The sequence below is a fragment of the Pogona vitticeps genome, chromosome 7 (genome assembly GCF_051106095.1).
Source record: "Pogona vitticeps strain Pit_001003342236 chromosome 7, PviZW2.1, whole genome shotgun sequence".
Taxonomy (NCBI): Eukaryota; Metazoa; Chordata; class Lepidosauria; order Squamata; family Agamidae; genus Pogona; species Pogona vitticeps.
The window spans coordinates 25,138,317-25,162,367 of record NC_135789.1 but is presented as its reverse complement, the minus strand read 5'-3'; the positions used below and the strand labels follow the sequence as shown (position 1 = coordinate 25,162,367).

The window sequence follows — 24,051 nt, the reverse complement described above, 5'->3', positions numbered from 1 at the left end:
TGTAGATCCAGGGCTGCCGGGAAGGTCTATGAAAGAATAAAAAATAAAAAACACAGCAGCATGCAACCCTTTTGAAGCTGGGCCAACACTTCTGGGGCCCCTAAAATAAGGCACTCGATGGAGGCACAGGACCACAAAGGAGCTGGAAACTGCAGACTTTTCCCATTTACAAAAAATAAAATAAAATAAAATAAAAATAAAAATCTGAAAAGAAGAAACTCATTAGCAGGAAAAGACTTTCAGAGAGACGGGTCTTGTCCACATGTTGTCCTCCCACCCAATCCACCCAGAGCCTGGAAATCTTTCCTTTCTCAATGGAAAGGCCGGGGCTCTCCATGTGATTCAGAAATCGAAAACTAAGGTGTGTGCGCGCGTTGTTGTTGTTTTGTGTGTGTATACACAAACACAAACACACACACACACACACCTCTACTAGTACTGCTCAAACGTTATTTCCAGGCTCTTCCTCCTTTCCCCCACCTGTCTGGAAGGCGCCTCCGGCAGGGGAGGGCCGAGTCAGGGGTGGGCACTCTGCACATGTTCAGAAGCTCTTGCTCCACTTGAAGGCTGCTGCCCAGGCAGAAGCGACAGCCGCCGCTTCTCCCGCTCCGGGCGAGGGAGGAGCGGCTTGCAGAGTGGGCGTGGCGGTCCCAGAGGGGGCGTGGCGGACCCGCCCTCTCCCCGGGAGCCCCGCCCCGCTCCGCTCTCCCGCCTCCAACGCACGGAGGACGGCAACCGCCGCCGCGCCGCCGCCGCCGCAGCGGGCCCTTTAAGAACGTCGGGGCGGGAGCGCCCTCTGGCGGTGCGCGGCGGCGCTGCAGGTGCAGGTGCCGGATCGCGCTGGTCCAGGTGCGGCCGCCGCCGCCGCCGCCGCTCCATCCTTCTGTCCGTCCGTCGGTCCGTCCATCCCGTCCACCCATCCTTCTGTCTGTCCGCCCGCCCGCCCGCCGCTCCGGTGGCCCTCCCGGCCCACGCCACCATGGAGCGCGATCGGGGCCCGCGGGGCTCGTCGGCGGTGGACCTGGGCTTCGGGGCGCTCAGCACCGCGCAGCTCCGCGCCCTGATGCGGGACGAGACGTGGCTGGAGCGCATCGTCAAGCTGAGCAGGAAGGTAAGCCGGATCCTCCCTCCCTCCCGCCCTCGGGCTCCCCCTCCAGGATCGGGCCCCCGCGGAGGAAGGATCGGGCTCTCGCAAGGGCTTGGGGGGTGGGCAGGAGGAACAAGAGGGTCGCATCCTGCTGCCTTCCGGCAGGGTCCCCTCCCCGGGGCATGCCAAGGCTCGGCTCGCCCGCCTTGCCCGCCATGCCCCCCCTTCGCCCTCTAAAATCCAGAGCCTCCCAAGGGGCAGCGGTGCCTTTGGGGGGGCTCTCTGCCCCTCGGATGGCCCCCCAAGGGTCCTCATCCCCTCCCCTCTCCGCAGCTTGGGTGCCCACTCGGGGGGTTGGGGAGGGAGACAGCCCATCCAGGCCGCGACTGGGGACCCTCCTGGGGGGGCAGCCTTTCCAAAGAGGATCGTGACCCTAAACGGGGCACCCCCAAAAAGCCCCCCCCCGTGTGCTTTGCCCAGTCTGCCCTTGCCAGGACTTTGTGGGGGGCTGTCCCTCCCACCCAGGCACCTGCCTCTAACAGCTGCTCAAAGACCCCCTCCCCCCCAAAGAGGAGCCCAGCCCCCCCCAAGAACAGCCCTTTCAGGGAGGGGGGTTCCTTCTTTGTCACTGGAGGGGGGTGCAGGCGCATGACAATCTGCTGGGGACACCACCCTCCATCTGGGGGTGGGGGGGGCTGGAAGGACAGCCATCCACCTTGGCTTTGGGGGGGGGGGAGATGGATTCGGACTCTGTGTGTGTGTGTGTGTGTGTGTGTGTGTGTGTGTGTGTGTGTGTGTGTGTGTGTGTGTGTGTGTGTGTGTGTGTGTGTGTGTGTGTGTGTAATGCTGGGGAGGCCTCCTCCAGGCTTTTGTCTGGTGGCCAGGGGCCCCATCCTGGCTCGGGCCCTCCCCTTCCCCTCTTTTTGGGCAACTGGAGAGTTCGGCTGGGCCCCCTCCTCCCATGGTGCCGCCCCCCCCAAAAACCCCGCCAGCCTCTGTTGTTTTTCTGCAGCCCCGATTTCAGGAAGTGGGAGGGGTGGGGGTGAGGGGGGGGCAGAGAGAGGCTTCTGTCTAGCCAGGCGGGCGAGATGTATTGTGTTTTGGTGAAGGATTTTCGGGGTGGTGGTGGAGGGGGGAGCGAAGAAGGTGGTGGTGGTGGGGAAATACAGTGGCTGCTAATAGGCTCCATGCATCTTGATCACCACTGGCGGTGCCTTTTCCCTTTCGTGACAGCCATAGAAACAAAGCCGCCTCGACACCCCCCCTCCTTTCCCTTTACATCCAGTGAGCTCCCTGCTTCCGAGGAGTCCCCGCCCCTTTTCCTTGGGCCCCCCAAACCTTCCCTGGCCCATTCAGATCAGCTCCCTCGCCTCGTCACGCACCCCCTTGGTCATCCCCCCCTCTCTCCCAAGAAAAGACATGGTCGGGGGGGGGGCTGCCCGTCTCCAAAAGGCACCTTCCGGGCCTCCTTTACAACAAGGGAGCAAGCGACCGCCTAGCTTTCCTCCCCTTTTGCTCCGGGTTAACTGCGCCAGAACAACAGCCACCCCCCCTCTGCTTCTGCCCCCTCTCAGTGCCGGGGGCTGTTCTTGCAAGGGAGGGAAGGGGGTCAAGATTGGGGTGTGTGTGCCTAGATTTGAGGTCCCCCAGAGGTGGCCAGACTTGAGGGCGAAGGCTTCCCATCTTGGCTCCCTCACCTCAGATGAGAGAAAGAGGGCCGGGCACTTGGAGGGTCGACCCATCCCCGGGCGCGACCCGAACTCGGGCTTAAAGGGGCGTCACATTTTCATCAGTTGTTAATATCAACGAACCTCGCATGAAAGGCTGGTTTCTTTCTCGGTGGGGAACGAATCAGGCACATGCCCATTTGAAACCAGAGGCCAGAAGCCCGGGACCATCTCCTTCTGAGGCTTAGTAAGGGCAGCAGGCCAGGCAGAGTCTCAGGAGCTGAAATCTCCAGAGTCTCCTGCCCGCTGCGACCTGCCACAGTCAAGCCCATTCAGCTCCTACATAGGGAACGGTGGTGGGGAAAGCGACCGTGGCAGATGGTCTGTGTGGTGGCTTTGTAGGTTGTCTGAGTAGTGAGAATTAGGGTTAGGGGATCGTCTCTTCTTCTGTTTCCCAGATGCAGTAACCTCCCAGATCCCCCCCCCCCCAATAACTATTAAAGGGAAGATCCAACATTTTTCTCCTTCTATTTTTTGAGTGGCAACCTTGTCGAGGAACCCAGACCTTCTGCTCCTTGTAGGTCAGCCCCACACATTAAAAGGGGGGGGGAATTGAGCCACGACATATATCCTCACATATATGACACAGCCCCAAAGACTGCACTGTGGACCACAATAGGAAAATCTAACCCACCCCTCTCCGATTTTTTTTAATCATTAGAAGTGAGCACAGCTTGGTATGTATATCACAGAGGGAGATGGTCTATGCTTAGCTGGCTTGCTTTGAGCTTCTGAGCCGTTCAGAGACGTGGTTGGTAGTACGACGCTCTTGTAAGGCGGGCTAGCCTTTTGAGCCTCATGTTGCAAGCGGAGGTGCTGTCCATGTGGGGTGGGATTTGAATCCAAGACCTCTCGAATCCCAGTTCTCATTCTGGGGTCAGTACTGGCATGACAGAATTAGAGGTAGCTTGGAGGAGACTCTTGTCATGACTTGGTCTTGAACTCGTGATTTTTGTCCTGTATTTTGAATCATGAAGTGATGGGTGGACCCTTTCTTTTGAAGAAGAAAAAATGGGTGCCCAAGTGAGGAAGCAAACAGATGGACCTCCAGATATTGCTGGATTCTGGTCCCCGAGAGCCCCAGTTAGCCTAGCCGTTGGTGTGGATGATGGGAATGGTGGTTCATCTTCAACACAGGAAGGCCACAGATCTATCTATCCCCTTTGAGGCTCACCAATCTCTTTCTTTGCTGAAATATGTCCTTGTTTTTTTCTGGAGGGTTTGGGTCCCATAAGGACACGGACATCATGGAGGAAGTTAGGTTGTGTTGTGTTGTTGTTCACTATGGTGCGGCTTTCCAGACCATCAGATCTCGTTTGTGCCAAGGGGGCTGAGCTGTTGTGTTCGCAAAAACCTGTCGGCCAGTTGTGTAGTTAAAAACCGCCACGATGACAACAACAACACAGCATCGCCAAGGTAGCTGTTCCACAAAACAGAGGGGTGCAGATCAGCACCCTGAGAAATTTACACCCGTGCTGACAACAGGAAGGGCAGAAAAGGGGTCTGAGGGCAAAGAGGTCACTCGAGGGAGTGAGTCAAGCTGCACCCAGAGACACCCACAGACAATCACAAATAGAAACAGTTCTTTTGCAAAGCCAGTGGCTCTTGATAGCTCCACCAAGACCAAGCCTTCTGCAAATACTTGGCATTCTCATAGGGACAGCTCACGGTCCTTCTGCCATTCTGGAGAAATCTCAGAGCGCGTGCGAGTGAGCAAGGAAGCCAGGGTGAGGTGTGGAGGTTTGGGGTGGGGGACCGGGAGCCCCTGAAGCCGTGCCCCCATTGTCTGTCTCTGCAGTTCCAGAACCTGCAGCTGGAGCGGGAGATGCGCCTGGCTTCCAACTACACCCTGGCCAAGCAGAACCTGGCCTTGCAGCCGCGGCTGGAGAACGGCAAAGCCTCGCTGGCCATCAAGTACCAGGAGCTGCGGGAACTGCGCGAGACTTGCCGGGACAAGCAGCAGCGCCTGGGTGAGCAGGGATCTGGCGGCGGAACCCCCACCCCCACCCCCACCCCGGCCCACCCATTGGGAAGGGGAGCCCTTTGTTCTTCGGTTCTTCCGCTTATCCCTCCACCTGGCCTTCGGGGAGCACAAGGGGACGGCTGGGGTCTCAAGCATCATCCTCACAACCACCCGGTGAGGCAGGGAGTCTGGGATAGCAAGAGTCTGTGACATTTATTTGAATCATCCTGAAACAGAGCTCAAGCCATGAATGTCTGGCAGAGTAACAACAAACCAGGTTTGGCTTATTTATAAAACCTTCCTCCTATTTCAAACGCCCCCAGCTCCAAAGTCCTTTTGCTAACTGAGATGGAGGTTTTCTGTGCTGTGTTTGTCTTCTGCCTTAGCCGCAAAGGGACCTGATGGGACTCCCTTTCTCCATGCTTTATGGACACAACAGTCCTGCAAGGTGGGCCAGGCTGAGATAGACAGGCGGGAGAATGAACCGGATGGGCCGTATCCCAGCCCACCCACCCCACGGCCCTGATGCCCCACAGCCCCGCAGCTGTTCCTTTCTTCTTTTGCCTTCCGCCTGCCCGGGAAGAATGACATGATGCTTCCCAGCGGGTTGCCTGGAGCCCCCCAAGGAACCCCTGCACTTGCTTTTATCACTGTGTTGTCTTTTTGACTCACCGGGGAAAGGGTGTCTGATGATGCTGAGGGTGTCGTCTGCCCTGCAGGGGCCTGCATGGCCAAGTGGACCCCCGAGAACGCCCTCAGCAGGCTGCAGGCGGAGCTGGACAGCGTGGAGTCCAAAGTGGAGGTGAGCTGCTCGCCCGGGGTTGGCGGGGGGTGGTGGTGGCCTGCACCGCAGGGTCGGCTTTCTGCCGGGCAAGGCTCATGGGCCCGTTGTAGAACAAGGACCAGTCCAGGGAACAAGTGCCATGTGTGTACACACACACACACACACACACACACACACACACACACACACACACACACACACACACACACACACACACACACACACACACACACACACACACACACACACACACACACACACACACACACACACCCCAAAGATGGGAGGATGCTGAAAAGTATTAACCATTTGAAAAATACTCAGTCCTCGCGTCCCAGGTTCTAGTTTTGCTTCCCTTTTTTCCAGGCATGGGGCTTGTCCAGAGAGTTGCACAGGGTGGCTTCAATGGGGGGGGGGGGCACATCCTGCTTGCGCTTTGCCCATGCCTGCTGTCAAAGGAGTCACATTGCCTAACCCCTTTTTTACGTGCCTGACATGCGAAGGACCCAAGTGCCTTGTTTTCCCCCTGAAGGAAGAAGGAGCAAAGTTTCTTTCATTTTATTTTCTTCTCACCTGGCTGCAGAAACAGTTGCTCACGCCCCATAAGATGCTGTGTTGTCTGAGGAGGGGGACAGGCAACGCTGAGCCCTTTCTGGCTTCAATGGGATTTTTTTTCCATGGGAGGGGAGTGGCTGAGATTGCCCACCCCCAGTGCATATGTAAAATCCTTTTACATCCGCACTGGATAGGATCTGTGGTCTTTTTGTGTGGGGACGTAGCATTTTGTCCCTGTGGGAAGCTCAGTCGGGGGGACGTGAGAGATGGGATCCCTAGGCCTAAATCCAAGAATTAATCCCAGCTAGAGTAGACCCGTTCCATCAATAGGATTTATTCAGTGGGTCTGTTCTGGCCAAGAGTAGCAATGTGATTTTTGGCCCAAGGGTGCGGAAACTGTAGATTCTCGCTTGTGCCATTTCATCTTTCAACATCCACACGACGTTTCCGGTTGCAGACGTCATGTTTTCCCTTCTCTCCGAGGTGCACTCTGCATTTGCCTGTGAGTTCTCTTGCTGGGTTATAAACAGAATAAGAACATAAGCCCTTGCCAACAACTCACACCATCCCGAAAAATCTACTTCACCAGAGACAGGAAGGATCTCTTTTAGCAGCGATCAGAGATCACGCTAAGGATTCTCCCACATCTGTACACTGGGCACGGGTTTCCTCTGGATGGTCTGCAAGCCAGATCTGGCTCCCTGCAGCCCAGTTAGGTCTGCGAGGTGGAGACTCACATTACCCTGAGCTGGGGCAGGAGAGGGCGTGTGTCTTGTGCTCACAGAACACAAGGAGCTGAAACAAGAAAAACCTCTTTGGCAATGTGGGGAGTAACAGCTCCAGAGGTGAGCATCCTCCGCTCAGCCTCACCTGAGGTTATACAAGGTGGAGAACAAGCCCTAGGCAACCAAGGGGCTTTGATGTCATATCGTGAGCACCTCCTTCTGCAGATGGCAGAGAAGGGACAGCCGTCCACATGATGGCTCTTGCGTGCACCGTACGATCGAACCGTGTTTGGGCCGAGCAGGTCTCATCAGCCTCAGCTTCCGTGGACTTGAGCCCATTTCTTTAGATCCATCCCAAAACGTGAGCTGCCATCTGCCCACATTTAGGCCTGCTAAAACTTCATTAGTCTTCAACGAAGCCACAAGACTTTTGATGTTTCGGCTGCTAACGATGCTGCCCCTTGGAAAGCTCTGCGGGGCATTCCTTGGGCATGGCATCGGCTCCGTGCCGAACACCACCCTTTTTTTCCTGCAGGTCTCAGCGAAGGAGGGACAGGTTGACGGACACCCCAGCCTCTGTCCCTGAGACTTGCCTGGGGGGGCCAAATCTAGGCCTGGGGAAAACCAGAGAAACGGGAGTCCTGCCTCGTAATGGGGCATGAGAGAGAAGGAGGAGGAGGAGAGGGTTGTGAAAAGAGCCTTGGACAGCTTTTGGGTGGGTTTGGCTACTGACCAGTGCTACTGACCGCCACCGGTGGCAGAGAACCGGAAATGGACCGGGTGCTGCATGAAACCTTCACGGGCTTATCCGCCTTTCCCCACAGGAGCAGATGCAACACTTCCTCTGCTGGGACCTCCCCATCGAGACCTTTGTGGACACCTTCCAGCACACTCGGATGATGTCCCACCTCCGCCGCACCCAGCTGGAGAAACTCCAGGAGATCCTGCAGCTGGAGAAAGCCAAGACCCCAGAGAAGCCCAGCCCCGGGGGCGAGGAGCAGCCGCTGCCGCCGGCCACCTCCCCGGCGCTCCCGGCTCCCGCAACCTTAGCTCCGGCTGCGCCGGCGCCGAACGGCCCCCCTCCCAAGGTCTTCCAGCTCCGCTTGGCCCCGGCCTTCCTGATCCCCTCCGAGGCGGTGCTCCCCATCCCCGTGGCCGCTGCGCCCCCTCAAAAGTGCTGCCTGCCGGCCCTGGCCGCCTCGCACCCCACGGCCCCCTTCGTCAGCTCCCCGCTGAGCCTGATCGGACACATCCACCTCCCCCAGGCTCACCTGCCTCACCAGCAGAAGAAGAAAGAGCCGCCGCACCGGTAGCCGGCCCGGCGCCGCCGGCAGGACCTTTTTGACCGGAGCCTCTGACACGAGCCAAGATGTGCTGGGGTTCGAGATGGGACACTGGCTCGCCCACGAACGCCACCCTCCCGGACTTGCTGGGGGTGGGACGGGCCGGTGGCAGAGAACCGGCTCTCTCTGTTCTCTCTGGCTGCCAATGCCTTCTATGATTTAGATGCCCCCCCTCCTCCTCTGCGCTTTCTCCCCCCACCCCGCCCTCGCCCCTGTTCCCCTGCATTTGCCACCCCTCTCTTCCCCTCTGTCTGTCTGGGGCAACTGGAAAATGTAACATCAAGGGCAGGATGACAGAGATGGCAGGAGGAGTGGGGCAGGGGGGGGCACGTCATTCCCAATGCTTAGAAATAGGGGGAGTCTACTCAGCCTTAGCATCTGCCTCCATCTTGTACCTGTTACACTTACTTGAGAGAGAAAGAGAGAGAGAGAGAGAGAGAGAATAACATCTAAGGCTGCCCATGGCTTTTTCCAATGCTGGGTTTTGCCACCTCTGGCTGCCGCCTGCTGCCTGCTCCCCCATCCGGCACTCTCCACCCACCCACCCCACTTTTTCAGCCCGCGAGCGGATTCCTTGTTAAGCACAAGCACCCCCCGTTTGGGTAGCCGGCGGGAAAAGTCGCCGGGGGAGTGTCTTGGGGGTGTGTTTGCCAAATGGGATTAGGACATGGAGCGCAGCAATCTTTAGCAGGAAGGAGAGGGCGAGGAGACGCGCAGAGAGGCGGAAGAGGGGTTGGCAACTGGCGGCCACATTTCTGCCCTCGCATTCGGCCTTGAGAGAGGACTTGGGAGCGGGGCTTGCAGTACGGCAGTGGGAGGGGCTTGTTTGGGGATGGGGGGGTTGAAGTTGTGAAGCACAGGGTAGAAAATATAGCCCAAAGTTACTCAGCAGCTAGAGAATGGGTTAATAACCAGCATAGACACACACACACACACACACACACACACACACACACACACACACACACACACACACACACACACACACACACACACACACACACACACACACAAAAACAGACGGTCTCCACAGGGTATGCACGGTGAGAAAGGAAGTGGTAGCCCCCCTCCCCCGGCTAATGGTCCCCAGCCGCTTCCCCTAAATGGGTGCCTCTTGCTGTGTCGGGTGACAATCCCAGAATCCCCAGCCAGCAGCGTTCTGGGAATTGTAGTCCAGGGCATCAGAAAGGTGCCAAATTGGAGGTGGTGGTTTCTTAAGGGCAAGGAAAGGGGATGTTTTCAAGCAAACTTTCTTCCAACTTGAACCTGCTTGCTAAACCTGAATTTTTTTTAAAAAAACACACACACATGGGCAGAAAAACTAGTGGAGGGAGCAGGGAACAGATTGAAAAACCTTTTATTCTCCTAATAAGAATGCCCCCTCCATGCACACGGAGGGAGCCTTTGCAGATGTCAAGATACCAATTGTTTGCTTGGGTTATGAGAGCTGTCTCTTGAAGAGCTTGCCCGCTGTGTCTCTGAACGAGTCACTCCCTCTTGGCCCTTCTTTTCCAGAGGTGGAAAATGGCAGGCGGTAAAGAGGGAATGACTTGGTCATTTCCTTTGGAGAAATGGAGCCATATCATTCCCTCAAGGCCTAGGAATGAATCCCACCCTTCTCTCCTGTTTTCAACATTCGATGGGGCTGTTTTTTTCCTTGCAGTGCCAGAAAGATTCAGAAATCCAGGCTCCAATTCTTGAAATGTTGCATTCAGATGACCAACGAGATTTCCTTTGGTAAACACACTTGTGAAGGGATGCAGTGAGATTTCACCTCCGCGCTCTCAGGCATGTGAAATCAGGCTCTTTCCCCCCCACCACCCCCATGTCAGTGGGGTGAGGAATTTGCTCCAGGATTTAAACTAAACCCAAAAGCCGCTCTCCGAGGTGCTGAAACTACATTAAAAAAACAAGTTCTGGTTCAGCACCATGGAAAGCTCCCTTGGCTTCAGACTAGAACCCAGGAAAAATTTATTGCCTGAAGGGCCATCAGCCTCCAGGGGTTCTTGAACTCCAGGTCCCATCTGCTCTGGCCAATCTCACTACCAGTGAAGGATAATGGGAACAGCTGAGCCTGCTGGGACAGAGAAGAGCCGCCCCAGACACTAGCAGAGGAGGTGATGGCCAAGCGGTTTAGGGGGGGAGCGTGGCTATCTGGGGTATCGTCTCAGATCTGGAGAGAGATGACCAGCTTCATCTGATCCTGTTGGTGCAACTACTCAGCCACAGGATCCGCGGTGGGGAGAGAAAAGCCTTCGAAACAAAAGCCCTCTCCCCACCCTTCCACTCAACTCCATCATCTCCAAGTTGGGGGCTTGGTTGACCTGTCTTTTGCTGCATCCGTTCCCCTCCCATGGAGCATGGGTGAATGCAAAACAGCAGGGAAAATGGCTGCACAGGCAGGGAAAAAGGAAACAGGCTCTGTGCATGCTCAGAGGCACTGTTGGCACCGTTTCTCACGTCCCAGAGTCAAGAACAGATTCGCTGGCTCATCTCGGCTCGTCCCTGGCTTCCTACAAATAACACCCCCAGCTCAGCTCTTGGCCTTTCTGTTTTCTTCCTACATTTTCTGTCCCATCAGCAATCAAAGTGGCTTCTTTTTTCCAGCACAAAACCAGCTAGTTAGGGGCGGGAGTGAATGCAGGATCCTTACATAGCTTGTCAGTGGGAGTGAGGTTACGAATCTGGGAGGCCACGGCTGAATACAGTAAGCCGTGAGGCTGGAAAGCTGCAACTAAATGTTGCACCAACTCATTATTAAATTATTCCCACATTTGATCAGGAATCTCGAACTCTTCCATGTTTCATTTAAAGGAGATAACTTCACAAAGAGTAATTGAAAAGGAAAAAAAAAACTTTAAAAGTTTGTTAGAAAGTTTAGGGGCATTTTTGAAAGCATTCATTTGCCCAGTTTTCATTTCACTGCAGAGAGGGTGGGAATCTTTCACCCTCTTGGGGTTTTGCTTTTCAACAACAACTCCCATCATCCTGGCCGCAGCAGCTGGGGCATCTAGAAACTGAAGCCCCAAATATTGGGAGAACCAAAAGTCTCCTTGGCCACCTCCATGTAAAGGATATCATTCTAAATTTTAATCCTTGCCCCGAAACAGTGCTTTTCTAAACTGAGTTTCCCAGGCCAGTATCCATAGAGGGCTGAAAAGCCGCCACCAACGGTCCATCTTCAGCTTCTAGGAAGTCAAAAGGCAAAGCCTGTGAGAACCTTCACCCATTGGTTCCTTGATCCCCAGCAACATTCAAGATAGACTGCTCCTGACGCTGGAAGGTCCATTTTCGGCTATGGTGGCTTACATGCAACAACAGCAGCCTTGAATTGACCTCAACTTTCACTTTTTAACCAGGAAAGGTGGAGTGGGCATTGCGTTAGGAGAATCCTTGTGCCATCCTTTTTACAGGGAAATTTCCTAGTTGCCAAAATTTGCTTGAAAACGTCCCGTCCTGGCTTCCTGCCCCTCGCAAGGAAAAGAAGGGGTGGGGGAAAAGTGGGCAGAAAGGACCATGGTTCAATTATATGTTAATTCATTTAAATGCATGCAAATTTAAAGTGGCTAGTTTTCTAGCACTGAGGCTGAGTTGGGTTTTGTTTGGTTTCCTTAAATTGATGACTAGGGTTTGTTTTGTTTCTGTTTTTCAAAGAAGCAAACTTGGACAGCTGGTTTCAAACTTGGCAGTGCCTCCATCCAGGGACTTCTTTGGGGTGGGTGGGAGGGACAGGCAGGTGGGGTGGGAATCCCACAGATCCAGAGAACCAACCCCTGATTCCTCAAAATTCCTCAAGCAAACCTTGAGCCTGGACTCTTGGAATGTAAATTTGCCGGTTTAATTGTTCTGCGGTTTTAAAAGGACTGGAGGGGGAGAGCAGGATGGTTTCCAGACAAATCTCCCTACCTCTGAAACTTCCGTGGGACACACACACCCTCTCCCCTTTCGTTAACGCACAAATCAGAACTCTTTCTTTCAGGACGTGCTGCAAAACTTTACACGTGTCAAGCCGGGGGGGTGAGGAAAGAGAGTGTCTTTCCCCAAGTTCATCCAATTTTGGCAGCTTCAAGGTAGACCTCATGCTGTCTTCGTGAACGGTTTTTTCCTTTTTTTTTTCCTTCCATGTAACGTTTTTGGAAACATTTAAGTGTGGAAACATAAGTGTGGAATATTATATATATATCTTATCTATATATAATATTCTTTGGAATAAATTTAAGTAATACATTTTCGGTATGCGGCCTTTTTCTGAAGTGGTTTCGTTTGGCCAGACTCTGGCAACATCAGCTAGAGTGAGGGGTTTCCCTGCTCGACTGAAACACATTGCTTCTGTCTTACAGTCAACCTAAGAGGGTTTTCAGGGTGTGGGAGATGTTCAGAGTGTGTCATCCCCCCGATGAGTGTCTACAATGAGGATTTGCCCCCAGGTCTCCTGAGTCCTAGTGCATCAACCCTTTCTACTACGCCATCCTGGCTATCAAAGTCTGGATTACTATTTGCTACATCTGCATCTCACGTTTCCTCTAAAGGTCCCCATAGGTGACTCATCCACTGACAAAAAACACATTATGGCGAGGTAGATCAAGACGATCTGGAGCAACCGGCCAGAGTTCACCCTGTGCATTTCATGGCGCAGGGCCGACTGGAACCCCAATTTAGAAGCCCCAGGCAAACAGCCTAACCGTGGCACCTCACCAGCCCGTGGGAAGGATCACCCCCATGAAGCAAAGGCTCAGGCAAGGTGAGAGTGAAAACCTAGGGTTTAGATTTAGGCCTGCTTCCCAGTTTATAGCCCATGAAATCAGCTGGCCAGAAACTGACAGACAGACACAAAAGGTGTTACGATGGGGCTTTGTGAAGCTGCGATCTCAACCGGTTGGCATCCACACCGCAGAGGGGCTGGGGAAGTCTTGATCGCCTCCGTCCAGCATTCGGAAGCCCTCAGGGGGGAAAGTGGGGGGCAAAATGATGAGTGGCAAAGGGAAGTCGGCATTGAGGAGAGAGCCCGCCAATATAGAAGGAGCAGCTGGCACGGGGGGGGGCCCTCGGCACAGCCGCCCGTGCTGTTTGGCAGAAGCACCAGATAAAATATTGGCGATGGCACTGTGGGGCTCAGACAAACAGAGGCGGCTGCCGAGAGGGGAGGGAAGGAGAGGGGGGGGAGCCGTTTAAATGGTGCTGCTGATCAAAACATGAAATATGAATTTAATTAACAACCGGAAACCAAAACTAACAAGGAAACACAAATAAGCACGAGAAACAAAGCCAGCCAGCCAGCCAGCCGGTGACAAATGGCCTTCCTCTCCCGGAACAGCGGCTGACATTCAAAACGTCCTGCTGTTTGAGGTGACGTGTGGGGCTGGCCAAAGGTTAACCCCAGATCAGGAGAGAATGTGAGCCTCTGATTTGTTTACAGGCAGAGCAGCCGGTACAGGCAGGAGACACTGAGTCTGATTTGGGCCCAAATCAAACCGTCTCTGGCCAAGGGGGGGCGCACACAGAGGGTGGCTATGTCTATAAATGGAACCTAGGATTTAGGACACCTTCCAGCCACCTGGTGCCCTCAAGACACTGCCTTGGAATGGTGGGGCACAATCCGAGGGCATGTGTTTACACAAGGCAAACTTGGGTCCCTTCGGCACTTATTTCGGCCGAAGGCTTCTGCCTCTTTCCTGCCCTGAAATTCTGCGCGGAAGAGCAGGGTGGTGGCGGCGGCAGTGGAGAGAGCAAAGTTCAACCTTGCTGTGGCAGCTCCCACGTCCGTAACCAAGCACAGCTTTCTGGGATCACAGCAGGTGAAACTGGCTGGATTCCACCCTTGCAGACGCCTCTGGAGACGGGTTATTATGCTTGTGTACTGGATGTTCAGTACCTGCTGATGTGGAGGGGGGGAGAGAGAGAGAGGAGGAGGAGGAGGGAACCTTTAGGGCCCCCTCCCAGTCACTTAGGTTGAGAGAAGGGGAAGGGAGAGAAAAAGAGAGAGATCTGCTTCCCCATTTGCCAGTGGGTAGCCCTTGGTTACAGGCAGCAGCCACTGTCTCTGGGATGCCAGCCGGGCTCTGCGATTGGCAGAGAAGGCCAGCCAGGCTCTCCGGCTTGCTGATGGGCCACCCGTTGCCTTGGCAACAGCAGCATCCAGAGCCTCCTGCAAAAGGAAGGGAAAAAGAGACAGCGAGAGAGCAGGAGCGTGTGACAGCTTGCCATTCCACATTGCTCCGCAAGGACCCCTAGTGACTGCAATGTAGTCTTACCCAATCAAGAGCCTGGCAATGCAAGAGGTAGGAACCCAATCCCTTGGGGGTGGCACCGAGGATGCTCAGGTGAACAAAGGGAGGCCTGCAATACCTAACCCACAGGACACAAAAAATCTGCTCAGGTCCAGGGCTGTTCTCTGTGTGGAGAGGGCAAGGCTGGCCAAATCCTGCCACTGGCTAGGGAAGGAGAAAACCCTCCGTACTGGCCTCTTTCCCTCTGTGTGCATGGGCATTAACAAGAGCACTTCTAGGCATGTACAGAGTGCTCGTTACCACTTCAGCTGTGCTACGAACTGTGAACTCCTAGTTAAATTTATTTCATTTATTTATTTTATGTATTCCATTTCTATCCAGTGGGCAGTTTACAGGAAATTAAAAACAGACAATACCATGACACAGCAGACAGCATTTATGACCAGAAAAACAAACAACCCTATAAAAATATAGATGCATTTCGGGGGGGAGGGCTTGTGCAAAAGGAAGACAAGAATTGGTGGACACTGTGCTGTGTGCTAGTGTCAAGGCACCCACAGAACACTCTGCAGAGGGCTCAGGCAAGTGAGTCCATTCTAATGAGGAAATAAATTATCCTCATGTGACCTCAAGCCCGTTCTGACTTATGAAAAAGCTTTTTGGGGGTTTTCAAGTAGAGAATACTTGGAAGTGGTTGAACTTTCCCTTTCTTCTTGGGAGGTGGAGGATGCCTGGGACTGTGCAGTTTGCCCAAGGCCACCCAGGCCGGCTCTTCTATCTGGAGAGAAATAGCAGGGAATTGAACTCTCAACCTCTGGCTAGGCAGTCAGAGACTTAAAACGTTGAGCTATCCAGCCCACGAGGAAAAGGAATCTTAAAAACTTGTCTATGTACCTGAGGCCATTCCCTACATCCTGCACAGGGACGGTGGATTTTTCAAATGGCTTTCGAGGTCTGGGCTCGTCCCGCCTTTACAACAGCAGTTAGGATTCTACGACGGAACACAAGAGATGAAAAAGAAAGCTGTTCTGTGGAACCATAGGGAGAGGGGGGTGGTTTTCGGAAAGACAAGAGACTTCTCTGGAATCAGAGGCTAACAAAAAGGAAATGGGACTAACGCTTCAGATGCCCCAGCAAAAGAGGTGCTCATTTTTGGGGAAACACATTTCAGATTCTCCGCACTTTCCATTTGACTTCTCCCTGCTCCCTTTCTGCTTCCACCGTTTGCCTGACTCTTTTGTCATCTTCTAATCGGCCCGGAGCAGCTCACCCAGACAATTTCTAACAGCCGCTTTTGTGCCACCTGGCCTAAGACTAGACGTCTCCTCTCCCTCCCACCCCCATGGCTAGGCATTCTCCCTCCCTGGATTCAACCAGGCGCAGGAGTGTATGGGGCTCCTTGCAGGGCCCTTTCCGGACTGCAAAGCCAGAATTGTGTATTCCGCGGGCAGCCCTCAAGCAGGATAAGGGCTCCCCCTGCAGCACTGCTCAGGAAGCGCAGCCCATCTCTTGAAAACAAACAAAGGAGGGCCGGCCACCAGGGAGTCGTTGGGGAGGCGGCTGAGCTGGTGGACCAACCATCTCCTCTCCTTTCTCCCCTCCCTCCCTTCTTGCTTCAGCTCTTCAGAGAATTATAGGAAGCAAGACTGGTTCTTTTTACAGGAACTTCTTCATCAACACATGCTCCACCCCTTCCGCCCTCTCTCTGTCACTCTCTCTCTCATTCACTGTTTGCTGCCCTTTAGTCTTTTCTTTTTTGAAACAACCTTCTAACGGCTTGACTGTTGGCTCTTCCAAGCCCACATTTGAACTCGGGAGCCTCACTGTGATCAGAGTAAAAAAAAGAGGAAGGTGTATTTCCAGGACAAACCATATCAAAGTGGGTTATTTTTAAGGAGAAAAAAAATTAAACAAATACATTAATTAAATGAGGGGGACCATTTGCAGTCCTTAAGCTAACTTTCAACAGGGAGCAGAAAGGGGAGGAGGGTGGCAAAAGTAAAAACAGAGAAAGAGCAAAGGGGGTGAATCCAGTGTGAAACAGCAGTTTAGGCTCCTGGCAGGTAAAATATGTCCCCTATCCTCATCACCCCCAAGTGGCCTGCTGCTGGGAGAACAGAAAAAGAACAAGGCTGGTGAAGAGACGTCCTTGGCTCCTTCTTTGGGTTTTGGGTCAATGACACGCAGTTTCGGGAATCTTACTACTAAGGGTATAAAGCCTTTGGCTTTCAGCAAATCAACGAGCACCAAGCCCTTCCCATTCCTGAATGAAATCTTGCACCATTAAAATAAGCCAGAAGCACGTCAGTTAGAAGCAGAGATCACCACTTGGAAGGACCAGGAGGCAGTTCTACCATCATCCTCTGTGACTTTATATATTAAAATAAAGCACGTTTACATCATTTGTTTTAACTCCATGTGCATGATGCAAATCAAATCACCCACACTGACACATTCCAAAATGCAGGACCTGCCAGGATGAAATCTACGGCAATTTAGCCATTCTAAAAAGGACGCCATCACCCCCGCAACTCCAAGTACCAGAAACCACCATCAGCTACACAGAGATGATGTATCCTTTTTTGAATCTAGAGAGGCATCTTTTAAACCAGGGGTGGAAGAAGTGGCCATACAGTTGTGTTCAAGACTGCAACTCCCATCATCGCTTCACCACTGGGCATACTGGCTAGGGATGATGGGACGTTGCAGATCAGAAATGCTGAGGCCCCCAGTTGCTCCGTCCAACTCTAAAGGGAGAGATGTGACAACCCTCTCCAGAGTAGATCTTTGGTCTAGATGGGCGAGGTATACATTTACTAAATTAAATAAAATAAAAGCCCTCTTTTGTCTTCAGAAACAGCTCAGGGCCCAAACGTGAAGAGGGACCCTAGAACAGCGTTCAGCTGTCAGGATAAAAGCAGAAAAACCCACCTCAGTAAGAGGGAAACTGATCTGACACCCTTCACTCCCACACACCCTTGTCAAATACCTATCTGTGTATGGAGGAAGGAAGAACGTTGAGCTGCTGAGATAGCAGCTACTAAATAAAGGAGTACACCTGCCATGGGCACAGGCAAAACCTTCGTCTGCTTCTCCTTAAAGAGCACAAAAAGGCAGGAAAGGTTCAACCCCACTTGTTTCCCTTGGAAGAAAATTGCCCCAGGAGGGGGGGTCAAACCCAAGACAACTAGAAAAAGTGGATGGTAAGACCGGGTCGAACTAAGGCAATGAAAAGTGCATTTTTAATGCAGAACCGACACTTGGGGGGACCTCGCTTTCTTGAGTTGAATCCCCATGACTGAGAATAATTCAGCCCCTTCTAAAATGCTGCATAATGTCCTGTGGGTGCCAGAGGACCACGGAGGGGAGGGGAGGCTGGCAGCCTGTCCCTCCAGAGTGACTGCAGCGCCAAGAGGGCACTAGCCTTCTTGCCACGGGTTTTCCCAGAGGAGGACACCCCCAACGGCCTTTCTTTTTGCCATGGCTTCCACTTGGCAGGTTCCTCCTCCTCCTCCTCGGTGGCGGGAAGGCTCTCCCCTCTTCCGGGCTCACAGAAAGCCCAGGGTGGCGACCACGACGCCGAGTAGGAAGAGGCAGACGAGGGTCTCGGCGAGCTCCTTCTTCAACTCCATGTCCTGTCCCTCCTTCATCTTCTTCTTCTCCTCCCGCCTCTTCCGCAGGAACTGCTCCCGCTCCAGCTGCTCCTGGTAGTGGGCTCGGTAGAAGAGGTCGAAGTCGAAGATGGGCTTGCCGCCGGGCCTCGAGGTGGGCTTGTAGGCCTGGGTGGTTCTCTTGAAGGGCGCCCGCGAGGCCCGCTCCTCCTCGACCCCCGAGGGCTTGCGTGCCGTCTGGAGGTCCTCCCGGCTGAGGAGGCCCCGGTCGTACTTCTTGCGGAGGCTGACGTTGCCCAGCACCACGTAGGCCTCGTTGACGCGGGTGAAGCGCTCGGCCGCCTCCTCGCTGCCGGCGTTGCGGTCCGGGTGGGAGAGGAAGGACTGCTTGTAGTAGGCCGTCTTGATCTGGGCCTGGGTGGCCGTCAAAGGCACCCCCAGCAGCTCGTACAGGCCCTTCGGGGAGGACCCCCGCGGGCTCGCCGGGCCCCGGCCCTGGCCCGGCCCTGAGTGCCACCCCGCCGCCGGGAAGCCCAGGGCCGGCAGCCCCGCTCTGCGCCCGCCGAGCAGGAGAGAGGCGCCCCTGCGGGCCACGCAGGCCGCGGCCGAAACCATGGCAACGCCGTCAAACGGGACCCTAGCCGCGGCTAATCTTCGCCATGGCGGAACGCTCCGCGACTCAGCCGGCCGGCTAATGACCTCCGCACCGGACAGCCAATGAGGAAGCACTTCCGTATGCGGGGGAGGCGGACTCAAGGCAAGCATTGGCGGGCGGCGCCGGACTGCCCTCCTACACAGCCAATGGAAGAGGGAAGGGACCAAGCAGGACAGAGAGCGTCACGGGGAGAGGCAACGTCATTGACGCGCGCCGATTCGGAGGCGGCCAAGGGCCGGCAGAAGCCGGCGCGACCTGAAGATGGGCGGGCAGCTTGACCAATAGCAAAGGGGAAAGTAGAGGCGCATTACTGCGGCCTAGGTGCATAGTGATGACATCGGCATCCTGGTTGGTTGGTTCAGGGCACTGCGGAAGGGAGGGCATAAATGGGTGGTCTGCAGTGCAGGGTTGTTGTAAGGGAAGGAAACGAAAGGGAAGCTCCTGTCTTTAAGCCCCGAGGTTTATCCATGGGTTACCGAGAGGAGAGCGAGGGCTGTTATTCGCCTTCTTCCCTCCACCCCTCTTTTACCAGCAGCTTCTGATCCTCACCCCAGACTTCTCTGCAGGGCTGTTGTGAGCAAAGGGGGAGCCCGGAAACGTTCCTTCCTTGGACTACAATCCCCACAAGTCCGCGGCCGCATCATGCTCGCTGGGGGGGCGGTTGTGGGAGTTGTAGTCCAGGGCTACCTTTGCCCAGGTTGCAGCGGCTCTGAAGTCAAACGGTTGATGGAGGAAGCGCCCATGCGGTCAAGATCTGGGCATCCTCCTCTAACGGTGAGACTCTTCCAGGTGACACGCATCTCTTCCCCCCCCCTTCCCAGCCTGACCCTACCTGGAAGGGTGGTTGCAATGCAATGGGAATGGAACTCGTAAGGCTTGGATCTGAACCCGCAGAAATCTCCTTCCATAGAGGAGTCCTCTCTGTAACTCCGACTCCCAGAATCCCCACCCGACCTGCCTGTTAGAGGGGAGTCCAAATAATAACAACAACAGCAGCAATAATAACTTCCCCCAGGCTCTCCTGAGATGGGATCGGTTTTGCTCAGGTCTTTCTCATGCATAAAGATGTGACTGGTTTGGCTTCCTAGGTGGTTCCCAACAAATAAGTAACTTTCTCCTCCGAGGCCGTTAGGCAGGACCGAAGTCAAAGGTCGCCACAAAATTCTGCCATCAGCCTGTGAATTTTGTCAGCCTGTCCTTAGTGCTGCGGAATGGGAAAATGCATTCAGAACAGACCTTACACCAGCGGCCTTTTGAGCCCACTTCATGCTACAGGGCAAGAACCGCACTGTAGGGCCGTCATAAATCGTTCTCAGCCTCCTCAACCTTAAATAGGAGCAGTGGGCTTTACTACAGTCTCCTCCATCTTGGGCACAACATGAGAATAGGAATGGGGGCTATACTTCAGAGCTGTAGGACGTGGCTGCGGTTCATATGTGGCCCTGCATAATACAAGACTAGATTACTAGAGGGTTCTCATGTGTTACTGTCATGCATTCATGGGGGAGAGATACAAACCTCTGAGTAACCTATGTCCTCTAGATGTTGCTGAACAATAATACCCATCATTCCCCACCACTGACAAGGGCTGACGGACAGTGGAGCCCAACAACATACAGAAGGCCCCACAATCTAACCATGTTGTCTGAAATGCACCCGCCAGGAAGGAAGCAAAGTCACACGTCCACTTGCTCTCACCCACATGATGCTGATCAGTGTTTCTAGTAATCAGCTTCAGAAAAAATAAAAATGAGAAACCCCGGGCCTCTTTCGACACAAGGCTTTTACGGTGGAATCTGCCTGATGTTTGAAGGTTAGACCCGCACCACTTTGCAAAGAAGCCTTAAAGAGATTTCTTAGCAGAGAGTGACTACATTAGAGAATAAACCAAGCCTTTGCAGTCATTTTAATCCCTCTTATTGGGACTGGCAGTTCTCCAAAGTCCATTTTAAAGTCTTTTAGTCGATATGAAATTCTTTGTTTATGCAACAGTGTCTCTTTTCTCTCTCTTTCGGTAGGGCTCACACAATGTGGTTCTTAACAGCTATGCTACTGTGCCATGCTTTCAGAGCAAGAAAGAGTCAGGAGAAAGCACACAAGAAGAAGGGCGTCCTGGGATGAGGAGCTGTGCTCTGGATGCCTCCTCTCCTGGAGCAAGGAGAGGCCAGCCAGCAGAAATACTGCTCCCGAGATGTTTTGGACAAGCGCCTGCTTGTCAAGACGATCTTGCTGTCACCCAGGTAATCTCGTTCGGGTCCTGTCGTTTGGGCTAGGAGGTGTCATCGGGACCTGCTCCCATCACGGCCTGGGCAGCTTGCTCAGGGATGCCTGCTGGATTGGTCAAGATGGAGGTACAGACGCTCAGCTGGCGGAGGGAGCTCAGAACAGCTGTGGGAACAAACAAGCAAAAAACTCCAGGCTGTGAGCAATGGGACCAGAACCAGCCTCAATTTGGGGCAGAACGAGACCCTTCCAGATGGCTGTTGGGCTCCGGTTCCCATCAGCCAGCCCCAAGTCCATGGTGAGCAACCCTGGGAGTTGTTATGACACTAACATCTGGAACGGTGCATTTTGCCCAGCCCTCGGTTAAAGGTTTTCTCCTGGCCTTCCTTGATTGCCGATTCCCACCCAAGCTCTACACCACCCTTAGCTCAGGCTGGGACTTTCCAGATGCATCTGATGACGGCTCTCACAATGTCATTGCCAATGTTGCTGTAGGATCATGGACGTCGTAGTCCAACAGAATGGAATGGCACCAGGTTGGGGTAAGTCTTTTTTTACTTGCCTGAAATTTCTATATTTAGTAGATCAGGAAGGAAAAATATATTAGGAAAAGACAGAGAAGCAAGAAAACGACCCTGATTCTCAGCATGGGAGGCCAAAGCTGAGGAGGAGAAGGAGGGCTACTTACTGGGTCGCAGTGCCGGGAGTGAGCAGTACTGGTCCAGCCAAGCTAGCGATGTCTGGCTGAGGCTCTCAAGGCTGCTGGTGGAGACCATCCCATTGAAGGACTCAAAGAGGGGGCGCATGATTATACTGAACTGATTGTGGAAGAGCTGTTAAGGGACAAAACCTCTCATTTATGTAGTGGGGGGTTTGCTTTGAGTCTGAACATGTGCTCCATCCCTGCTCTCCCCCCCCATTATCAGTTTCCCCTTGGGCTCATGCTCCTTCGAAGGACAACCTGACTCCACCTTAGTGAGAATTTCCTGGCCGGAGGGGGTGTGTGGAGTCTGAGCTGTTGGGCTCTCTTTTCTTGGAGGTTTCCCCATCGAGGTTGGACAGCTGTCTTATCTGGAAATCTTGAGCTGGGGATTTTCCCCCACTGGCAGCAGCGGGTGAGACTAGATGACCCCGGGCGAACCCTGGGATGCTACAATTCTGTGATCATGTGACCTCCCCCCCCCCCCATTTTGCAAAGAGCCAGCCACTACCGACTTCACGGTTCCCACATGGGGAGGGGGAGAGAGATGCAATTTGCGCCAATCTCCCAGAGAAAGGATACAACCCAAAACTTCCAGTTCTGCAAGGTGCACGAACGGACGTACTCATCGAACATGCTTCGCATCTGGTCAAAGCGCTGACGGGTGATGGGGACCCCTGTTGCAGGCAGCTGCTGCTGGCACAGGCTGGAGAGGGAGAGAGAGAAAGAGAGCCTTTTCTTTTCCCACGGCAGAGAGACGTGGGCAAAGGTGGGGCACCCTGAGCTCAGACTCAAAAGCCAGGCATGAAACCACCCCTCGGCTGCTGGTGATGGAGAGGAACAACTGCCCTCCATCTAAACTGCTGCCCGATAAAACCTTGTCAGACTTTAAGGTGCCTCCAGACTTGTGGTAGGTTTTGTGGCCACCAGCGACAAGCCATCAGTGTTACCCCTCCGGAGAGGTCTGCGTTTGCTGAGTGATTTGTTCCTCTTCATGCATTTGAGTGTTCGGAAAGCAACTCCTTTTTATTTTATCATTCCAATACTACAAAGCCCAACAAGCAACTTGTTTTGTTACTGGTGGTTATTCTATGACTTTTTTAAAAAACAATCAGCAGACCAGCCTTAAGAGTTGATAAATGAAGGTCTTAAATTTGGGGGTGGCTGGGAACCCTTGACAAAGAGGCCTCTAAAGTCCTCTGTAAAGTAACTTTCAAAGGAAGTAGACTGCATTGCCTGGTCCACCTTCCGAAGGCAATCGGTTTCTCCCCCCCCCCCCCCATTCAGCTGCTTTTGAAATGTGGCTTCCTTACTTTCTTCTAGCAGTGGGTGAAGCCAGTTGTCAATTATTACAAACCTGGATATTTTCTTTTCTTTTTTTCCCCCACCCTTTAAAAAAAAAAAAAAAACAAGCCCATCTCTGTTCTGCAGAAAGGTCCAAGACTACAGCTTTCCTATTTGCAAACTACTCTTTGGCCTTTCAGAGGACATTTAAAATCTGAATCCTAGTGGGTGCATCAGAAGCTTGTGGGCAGTAGAGCCCAGGTTGACCAAATCCAGGACTTGAGATAGAGTTTTTCCCTCTGTGGCTTACAGCCTTCTGGTCTTGGGGCCTTTTTCCCCCTGCATTAGAAAAGGCCACCGCTTTCTCCCAGCCGTTGCTATTGGTCTGTGAAAGACTTGATGCCCTCGGCCCTCCATCCCTTTCCGGCCAATCCGACTCTTACTTGATGGCAGCATTCAGCTCCTCAATCTGATCCCGCAGGTGCTGGGCTTCATCTTGCAAGGCCGCCCGTTCTTGTTGCAGCTTGCAAATGTATTCGGCGGTCTTCTGCAAGGTGGTGGCTTTGCTGACCTTCAGGATGGAAAAAGGTTGGGGAGGAAGGAAGTAGTTCATAAAGAGCAAATCATCATTTGTTAACACACATTTTAAAGTTGCTTGAACATCTCCCAAAGGCTTGTGTTGCAGCTTGCAAAAGCCACAAAAAGGACAATCCCTGCCTGCTGGTTTGCACTGCAAAAGACACGGCACAAAAGGAAAGGAAGCCGGGAGGGAAGATGAGGAGAAGCTCACAGAGATACCTGGACCTTGGGTTAGGACGAAGAACTTCACCAGAAAGTTTGGAGGACAGCAAGAGGAGTCCCACTGCTGACGGCTGCCCTCCCAGCCCTGTCTAGCTCCCCCCCCCCCTTTCACAGTCTCGGCTCACCTTGAGGCTGGGTTGGGCGCTCAGGGTGCTCACCAAACTGTGCAGCGTGTCAAAGCCCAGCTTAATGTTGAACCGGCGCTTCTGCTCAGCAGAGATGTGGGTGATCCGGCGGCTCTCCGTCTGTGGGGCAGGAAGGGCTGTTTAAGAAACAGGCCAAGCAGGGGACTTCCAGCCAGATGTTCTTAGTCCTTAGCATTCTAACCAATACCCCACATTGCCTTTTACTAAACACAACATAGGT

The 24,051-nt window shown here is 53.6% G+C and overlaps 3 protein-coding genes and 1 long non-coding RNA gene across 6 annotated transcripts in view; 2 read left to right on the top strand and 2 right to left on the bottom strand.

Moving 5' to 3' along the window:
* Positions 1-726: 726 nt before the first annotated feature.
* VPS37D (VPS37D subunit of ESCRT-I) lies at positions 727-12,411 on the top strand. Of its 2 annotated transcripts, XR_012080690.2 has the most exons (5): positions 727-1,111; positions 4,613-4,784; positions 5,497-5,579; positions 7,666-10,859; positions 10,904-12,411. XR_012080690.2 is itself a non-coding variant. In XM_072978377.2 (4 exons), the coding sequence occupies exons 1-4, from the start codon at positions 980-982 to the stop codon at positions 8,152-8,154; spliced, it is 876 nt and encodes a 291-aa protein (XP_072834478.1). In that variant the 5' UTR covers positions 727-979; the 3' UTR covers positions 8,155-12,411. The 2 variants fall into 2 exon arrangements, 1 of the variants encoding a protein (XP_072834478.1); XM_072978377.2 differs by having other exon boundaries at positions 7,666-12,411.
* A 2,334-nt stretch (positions 12,412-14,745) lies between these two features.
* DNAJC30 (DnaJ heat shock protein family (Hsp40) member C30) lies at positions 14,746-18,802 on the bottom strand. Its single transcript, XM_020803966.3, has one exon. The coding sequence runs from the start codon at positions 18,785-18,787 to the stop codon at positions 17,960-17,962; it is 828 nt and encodes a 275-aa protein (XP_020659625.3). The 5' UTR covers positions 18,788-18,802; the 3' UTR covers positions 14,746-17,959.
* Positions 18,803-18,899: 97 nt separating this feature from the next.
* The window catches only part of LOC140701737 (uncharacterized), a 32,694-nt gene continuing 27,542 nt past the window's right edge, over positions 18,900-24,051 (top strand). The window contains exons 1-2 of one of the 2 annotated variants that reach the window (XR_012080685.2): positions 18,900-19,451; positions 20,696-21,442. This is a non-coding gene — a long non-coding RNA (uncharacterized LOC140701737). The remainder of the gene's footprint in view (positions 19,452-20,695; positions 21,443-24,051) is intronic. The other variant, XR_012080684.2, reaches the window with a different exon arrangement.
* The window catches only part of MLXIPL (MLX interacting protein like), a 46,887-nt gene continuing 43,278 nt past the window's right edge, over positions 20,443-24,051 (bottom strand). The window contains exons 13-17 of the mRNA XM_072978374.2: positions 23,811-23,930; positions 23,328-23,455; positions 22,183-22,306; positions 21,589-21,718; positions 20,443-21,065 (exon numbers count right to left, since the gene is read on the bottom strand). Of these exons, the coding sequence (XP_072834475.2) occupies positions 20,947-21,065; positions 21,589-21,718; positions 22,183-22,306; positions 23,328-23,455; positions 23,811-23,930 (621 nt within the window). The 3' untranslated portion in view covers positions 20,443-20,946. The remainder of the gene's footprint in view (positions 21,066-21,588; positions 21,719-22,182; positions 22,307-23,327; positions 23,456-23,810; positions 23,931-24,051) is intronic.